At 48.0% G+C, this 8486-nt stretch overlaps 1 protein-coding gene across 1 annotated transcript in view; it reads left to right on the top strand.

Annotated features, from left to right (window-relative positions):
• Positions 1-8486, top strand: part of LOC109923847 (endoplasmic reticulum resident protein 27) — an 18052-nt gene that overhangs the window by 6224 nt on the left and 3342 nt on the right. The window contains exons 4-6 of the mRNA XM_020523884.2: positions 1572-1685; positions 5278-5403; positions 7158-7355. Of these exons, the coding sequence (XP_020379473.2) occupies positions 1572-1685; positions 5278-5403; positions 7158-7355 (438 nt within the window). The remainder of the gene's footprint in view (positions 1-1571; positions 1686-5277; positions 5404-7157; positions 7356-8486) is intronic.

Consider the following 8486-nt stretch of genomic DNA (forward strand, 5'->3'; position numbering starts at 1 on the left):
CTCTCTCCCCATGCTAAAATCTCCCCATCCCCTCTCTCCCCATGCTAACATCTTCCCACCCTCTCTCTCCCCATGCTAACATCTCCCCACCCTCTCTCTCCCCATGCTAACATCTCCCCACCCTCTCTCTCCCCATGCTAACATCTCCCCACCCTCTCTCTCCCCATGCTAACATCTCCCCACCCCCTCTCTCCCCATGCTAACATCTCCCCACCCCCTCTCGCCCCATGCTAACATCTCCCCACCCTCTCTCTCCCCATACTAACATCTCCCCACCCCCTCTCTCCCCATGCTAACATCTCCCCACCCCAGCTAACATCTCCCTCACTCTCACCCACACCCCTAGCTAACTTCTTCCTTACCTCCTCCACCTCTTCCCCACTTCTTCCTGGATTCGATATTGATTTCATTTGTGACTGTTTTTCTATCTGTAATCTCCCCGCCTTCCCCCACAGGGATTTTGATTCTCCCCCCGAGTGGTTTTCTTGTTTCAACGCACAGTGAGGAACATGTCAGAAAGGATGGCTGTCTATTTCTATAACTGGACGTGCAAACTTTAACATAAACCCACTCAAACCCCTTCCTCAGAAATGGGGTGTTGGTTACAAAGTGGTTCAGATGTGATTATTTTCTCCCAGCTTGCTGTGTAATCTTGGACTCTGAGCAAATTCCACTCTCTGGCCCCTTTCTCCTGATCCGAGGATATCACATCTCAGGCTGTTATGTCAGGAACAGCCCTAACATGGCCTGCTGGCAAAATACGGAAACACCATCTGCCCTTGCCCCCTCTCAGCTCTTCCCCGGGTCTCGTGGACAGGCTGGGCCTGAACGGATTGAGTCAGTTGGAAGTTGCAATGATGGTTGACCTTCACAAAGTGGAGGTGGCTCCATAACCCCGATCACCGACTAACAAACTGGGAGTGGGTGGCCACGAGACATTACTCCCTAATCAATATGTGCAGAGACATTATTACACGCCGCTGGAACAAGTGGAACTTGAGGTAGGGACACTACCACTCTGCTGAAGCAGCCTTCATTAGATGAGAATCATAGAATCCCTACAGTGTGGGAGCAGGCCATTCGGCCCTTTGAATTCACACTGCCCCTCCAAAAAGCATCCCGCCCAGACCCACCCCCAACATTAGCTCTGTAACCTAGCCTGCACCTCCCTGGACACTATGGGTAATTTCCCACAGCCAATCCACCCCAAGCTGCACATCTTTGGACTGTGGGAGGAAACCGGAGCACCCAGAGGAAACCCAAGCAGACATGGGGAGAATGTGCAAACTCCACACAGACAGTCACCTGAGGGTGGAATCGAACCCGGGTCCCTGGTGCTGTGAGGAGCTAACCACCGTGCAAGCTTAGTCGCAAGTGTGATGCCCTTCTTTGCTAAATAGCCTGCCGAGTGTCACTTTGAGGCATGGATGAAGAGAGGCTGCTGGAGTGTGATGGCTTCCCCAGAACTGGAGCTCAGTGATGGGGAGGGGGAGAGCAGAGCTGGCTCGAAGCTGGGGAATGGGATGTGACTCTGTGAAGGAGCTGAAAATGCTGTCTGTTCTTTCTTGTAGTTTGACGAAGGGCGTGCGGACTTTCAGTTTAACGAAGGGGAGCTGGAACACGACAAAATCATTCAGTTTCTGCGACAGAACGAGATGCGTTTGGTCATCGAGTACAATCACATGGTAATGTGCTGCAGCCATCTCCCAGATCCCAAACCGAGAGGGCCAGTGAGGTACAGCACTCCCTATAGCAAGCCCAGCTCTTTCAGAGGCTATAAAACACCAGGGCAGGACCACAGGTTACTGGGCTGTTACTGGGCTGGAATGGGAGGCTGGAGAAAGAACTCAGAGAAACTATAACAAGAGGAACACAATGATTTAGGATTGATATCAATGAGATCTCTGATGAGGATTGACCTCTTCTATGGGGAATCCCCATGACTGTGTAAAGGGGGAATCAGAGGCTATGATTGGAAGGAAAGTTATTCTATAATGGCTGGGTTCAGATAGACCAGTGACATTCCTTGTCCATTTTGAACACACGGAGATAAACCTGTCAGCAAATGAATTTTGAGTTAACCGGGATCCAGGAGATCCTGAAATCCCAGGTGGGGAGTTCCTCGCCACTGAATCAGCTTCTTCTGAAGGAGTCAGAAGATAAGGAGATTTAGAAAGTCAGCTAAAGATGAGACTTAAAACACAAACTTGGAACAATGGAGAAACTCAGCAGATCTGGCAGCATCTGTGGAGAGACAGAGAGAGAGAGAGATAGAGGCAGAATTAATATTTCAGGGCCAGTCACCCTTTCTCGGAACTATCCAATTGGTCATTGGGAAGTGGGACACTGTGGTGATGGGCAGTTCCAGAAACCAATGGTGGGAGAGAGGTGGTGGGTGGTCCCTGAGATAAACACCATGCCCCTCAGGTTTGGAGCCAATGATGAGCCTAAAGCTGTGCACCATTGGCCAGGAGCCTCATCACCACAAACCCCCCACCAACGGCCAGTGAGCTAGCACCACCTAAATGAATCTGATCCAAACTCAGCTGGAGGAACATCAAAACTAAAAGGAGCCATAGGCCCTTCGGCCCCTCAAACCTACCATTCGATGCGTTCCTAGTCCATTGCCCAGCTGTTCCCACTGTTTTCTCTTGGATCCCTTTAGCCCTAAGAGCGATAACTAACTCCTCCTTGAGAATACCATGGCCTCAGCCACTTCCTGTTGGAGTGAAATATAGAACAGTACAGCACAGGAACAGGCCCTTCGGCCCACAATGTTGTGCTGAACATGACGCCAAATGAAACTGACCCCTTCTGCCTGCGCTTGGTCCATATCCCTCCATTCCTTGCGTATTCATTTGCTTCTCTAAAAGTCCCATAAATGCCCCTATCCTTTCTGCCTTCACCACCACCCCTGGCAGCATGTTTCAGATTCCGACCACTCTCCGTGTAAAAAACTTGCTCCTCACATCTCCTTTCAACTTCCCCCCCTCACCTTAAATGAAGGTTCCCCAGTACTAGACATTTCAACTTTGAGAAACAGATCCTGACCATCAACCCTATCTTTGCACCTCAAAATTTTGTAATTGTGGGGATGCCAGTGTTGGACTGGGATGGACAAGGTCAAAAATCACACAACACCAGTTTATAGTGAAACAGGTTTATTTGAAAATGCATGCTTTCAGAGCTCAGCTCCTTCCTCAGGCATAGTGTGAGAGAGAGGGCATATAAGACACAGAATTTATAAGCAGAAAGGTAACAACCCTAAAACTGGCTGTGTCTTGTTGAATCTTTAATCAGTTAGGAAGGAGACTACTGATTAAAATACAAAATCCAGATTCCTCTCAATTCATTGCCCCTACCTTTGGGTAAGAGTCCTCCAAGGTGGACTTTGAAATACACGACAACGCAGAGTCGCTGAGCAGGGGCTGATAGCCAAGTTCCATCCCCATGAGGACGGCCTCAACCGGGATCCTGGGTTCATGTCGCACTGCAGGTGACCCCACCACACTATATACACTCTCACACACATACTCACACACACACACACAGACACTCACACTAAACATTCTCACACACACACACTAACACACACACTCACACTATACACTCTCACACACTCACACAAACACACACACACACACACTCTCTCTCACACACACACACACTCACACACACACTAACACACACACACACACACTCACACACACACACAGACACACACACACATACACACACACATACACACATGCACAGACACACACACACACACACACACACAGACACACACGCACATGCACACACACACACAGACACACACACACACACACACACACATGCGCATGCACACAGACACACAGGCACACACACCCATGCATGTATGCACACATACACACACACGCATATACACACACACATGCACAGACACACACACACACACACACACATGCACAGACACACACACACACACACACGAACAGACGCACACACGTACACACACCCACACATGCACACACACACATGTACACACACACACATGCACACACACACACGCACACGCACTCACGCACACACATATATACAGGCACAGACACACACACACAAAATTATTTCATCCAAGATGTTTTGTGTAGTTGCAGATGCATTCTGTTTTGCTCAAAAAAAACCTGACCCCAGTGTAGAACACAGACAGATTCTAAGCAAGACTTGGCACCTAAAATGCATTGTCTGACCTGAGATGTCACCTATTGTATACATTGAAAAACCTTCAATTACCTAGAGGCAATGAATTGCGAGGAATCTGGATTTTGTATTTTAATCAGTAGTCTCCTTCCTAACTGATTAAAGATTCAACAAGACACAGCCAGTTTTAGGGTTGTTACCTTTCTGCTTATAAATTCTGTGTCTTATACCCTCTCTCTCACACTATGCCTGAGGAAGGAGCTGAGCTCCGAAAGCTTGAGTTTTTAAATAAACCTGTTTCACTATAACCTGGTGTTGTGTGATTTTTTTGACATAATGTTATAGACTTCTATCAAGTCTCCCCTCAGCCTCTGTCACTCCAGAGAAAGCAACCTGAGTTTTTGTAGCCTTTCCTTATAGCTCATACCCTCTAATCCAGGCAGCATCCTGGTAAACGGTGTAGAGCTGGATGAATACAGCAGGCCAAGCAGCATCAGAGGAGCAGGAAGGCTGACATTTTGGGCCTAGACCCTTCTTCAGCATCCTGCACCCTCTTCTGCACCCTCTCCAAAGCCTCCACATCCTTCCTGTAATGTGGTGAACAGAAGTGAATGCAATACTGTAAGTATGGCCTAACCAAAGTCTTATAAAGCTGCACCATGACATCCTGACTCTCCCTGATCACTAAAGGCAATCACATAATAGGGCCTTCTTTACCTCCCTCTCCTTGCATGGCCACTTTCAGGGAGCTATCGACTTCAACTCCAAGATTGGTCTGTAGTGAAATACACAGGCTCCCCACTCTCTGGGTGAAGGTATTTCTCCTCATCTCAGTCCCATCCCGTATCCTTTAGATTGTAACTCCCTGGTTCTGGAATCCCTGGTCATCAGGAACATCCTTCCTGTACGTCTCGCTGTCTAGTGCTAGTGAAATCCAGCTCAGTGCAACTCAGACCAGACAAGCCGGAATCTAAAGACGCTGAAGGTTCACTGATTGCACAGCGATCCTACATTCACAATGACTCTGAGAGCACTACATTGTCTGGAAGCAAGCTCAAGCTCAAACTGACTTTGTTCCTCTTCTCCTTCCCCCAGGATGCCAGCCAGATTTTTGGGTCAGGGATTCCAATTCATCTCCTGCTCCTGGTGAGCAAGAGATCTGCAGAATACAGACCGCTCCTAAAACAGTTGAGAACTGTTGCCCCTGAGTTTCGGGGGAAGGTGAGTAAAAGGAATCAGGGCGCGTACAATTTGGAGAAGATTGTTAAAAAAAAGTGAAATACTGCATTTGCTACAAATCTGAGATGGGAGCTTTCTGTGTGCAAATTGGCAGCTGCATTTCCTGTATCACAATGATGTCTGCACTTCAACAATGTTTAATCGGTTGTAAAATGCTTTGGGATGTTCCATGGCTACAGAAATATGTTCTGCATTTTTATCAATATCTCATACAATCATAGAATCTCTACAGTGTGGAAACAGGCCATTCGGTCCACATCGACCATCCCACCCAGACAGCAACAATCCCACCACCCCCAACCCTATCCCTGTAACCCCATGACTAATCCATTTAGCCTGAATATTTAACTTCAGTAAAAGAAAAGGCACAGCCTGCAATCCTGCATTAAAATGACAGCCTGGCGTTGCGAGACGAGGTGAAGTTGGGGAAGGTAAGGAGGACAGAAACTGAAATTTGTCTCAGGTGGTGAGCAGGAACTGAAATTCTACATTTCACCCACTCACACTCAGGGGATGCTTTCTGCTCCTGTCACCAGGGAGAGTGGGGTGGGGGCCAGTTCCCATCATTTGATGCTAATTTGTGTAGGAATCTAATGATTTGAATGCCACTGGGAACCAATGCCCCACTTTGCCCAGTTTAACGTTGGGGAGTGAGCTCCTGATCCAGATTTCTCAGCAAAGGCTGGGAATGTTGCCAGTGGGTTCCTGTGGTGTTGTATGTTTCAGCCTCAGTGTGATACACAGTCCAGGGGAAAGTTACACAGAGACTCTGGTGTCCCAGTTGATGCACTGCAATTCCTCACCACGAGTCATGGGGCAGGGAAATTCTGTTTTATTATTCATTTACAGGATGAGGGCATTGCTGGTTAGGTCCAGCATTTATTACCCACCCTTATTTACCCAGGGGACAGTTAAGAGTCAGCCACATTGCTGTGGGTCTGGAGTCACATGTAGGCCAGACCAGGCAAGGATGGCAGTTTCCTTCCCTAAAGGACCTTAGTGACCCAGATGGGGTTTTCCTGATAGTCAGCCAATGGCCATCAGGAGATTCTATTTTCCAGATTTTATTTAGAGTCACAGGGTCATAGAGATGCACAGCACAGAAACAGACCCTTTTGGTCCTACCAATCCGTGCCAACCAGATATCCTATATTAATCTAGTCTCATTTGTCAGCACTCGGTCCATATCCCCCTAAATCCTTCCTTTTCATGTACCCATTCAGATCCCTTTTAAATGTTGTAATTGTACCAGTCTCCACCACTTCCTCTGGCAGCTCATCCCATACACGCACCGCCCTCTGTGTGAAAAAGTTGCTCCTTAGGTCCCGTTTAAATCTTTCCCCCCCTCACCTTAAACCTATGCCCATCTAGTTTTAGACTCCCCCACCCTGGGGAAGAGGCCCTGACTATTTACCCTATCCATGTCCCTCACGATTTTATAAACCTCTATAACCTCAGCCTCTAATGTTCTGGGGAAAATAGTCAGCCCAGTCCCTTTTTTAATTGAATTCAAATTCCACCATCTGCTACAGCAGGATTCAAATCCAGGTCCCCAGAACATTACTTGAGTTTCCGAATGAATAATCCAGTGATAATACCACTAGGCCATCACCTCCCCATGAGAATGGATTGCAGTTCAGGGAAATTTACACTTTGGTCAGTTCCATAGGAGGTTCTCGGGAAAAGTGCGACCACTCTTGGTTTTAAGACACAGCGACTCCTGTCCTCTCTCGCAGGTGATTTTTATTCTGGTTGACACAGATGTGAAAGAAAACAGCCGCGTGAGCACATATTTCAAGGTGAAGGAAGCTGAACATCCATCACTTTGTCTTTTTCACGTGGCGACAGAGGCTGTTGCTGTGATGAAAGCCAGTAACATCAGCTCGGATTCCTTACGGGAATTCTGCACTAACTTCATGGAGGGGAAAGACACGGTGAGAGATATTCGTTACCATTCTCCAGCTTCACCTTCACCGATCCCGCCTTATTCTGGTATCGTGTACATTCCCCACTTCTACCATTTCACTACTACGTCCCACCCTTTCAAATGCCTGGGTCCGAATGTCTGCAATACCCTCCCAGAGACTCCCCTCTGCCCTATTCTCTTTGAGCTTTTAGTCTCCTGTCCTAATATCTCCAACTTTCAAATCTAATGTTGATCTTGCTTTCTGTGCACCTTCCCTGCAGCTGTAACTTTGTATTCCTCGCTCTGTGCTATCACTCAACGATCTTTGTATGGCATGATATACCTGTACCGTGTGCAAAACAAAACTTTTCACTGTACGTAGGTACACATGAGAACAATAAATCAAATCAAATGTGTTGGTAATCAGTTTTTGATCTTTTTTCCCTGTGAAACACCTTGTGAGATTTTACCTGACAGCCTCAACAACAACATTTCTCACAGAAGGCAAACTACGTCAGAGACTCTGGAGAAATGCTGGTTGCTGTGAGAAGAGATCTCCCCCTGTAAACCCCCAGCACAATGTCATGTCGCCTCACTGCTGCAATTCGTGCTGTAGCCTGCAGAGGGCACTCTCATCTCAATTCACAAAGTGAACGGAATCCATCCAAAAGTCCCCCCCCATTAAACCCTCCCAGACAGGGAGAGCATGGGGTTAGGTACAGAGTAAAGCTCCCTCTACACTGTCCTCTCATCAAACCCTCCCAGGTACAGGGACAGCACGGGGTTAGATACAGAGTAAAGCTCCCTCTACACTGCCCCCATCAAACCCTCCCAGGACAGGGACAGCACAGGGTTAGATACAGAGTAAAGCTCCATCTACACTGTCCCCCCGCATCAAACCCTCCCAGGGACAGGGACAGCACGGGGTTAGATACAGAGTAAAGCTCCCACTACACTGTTCCCCCCATCAAACCCTCCCAGGACAGGGACAGCACGGGGTTAGATACAGAGTAAAGCTCCATCTACACTGTCCCCCATCAAACCCTCCCAGGACAGGGACAGCACGGGGTTAGATACAGAGTAAAGCGTCCTCTACACTGTCCCCCATCAAGCACTCCCAGGACAGGGACAGCACGGGGTTAGGTACAGAGTAAAGCGT

Source organism: Rhincodon typus, chromosome 37 (genome assembly GCF_021869965.1).
Source record: "Rhincodon typus isolate 14 chromosome 37, sRhiTyp1.1, whole genome shotgun sequence".
Taxonomy (NCBI): domain Eukaryota; kingdom Metazoa; phylum Chordata; class Chondrichthyes; order Orectolobiformes; family Rhincodontidae; genus Rhincodon; species Rhincodon typus.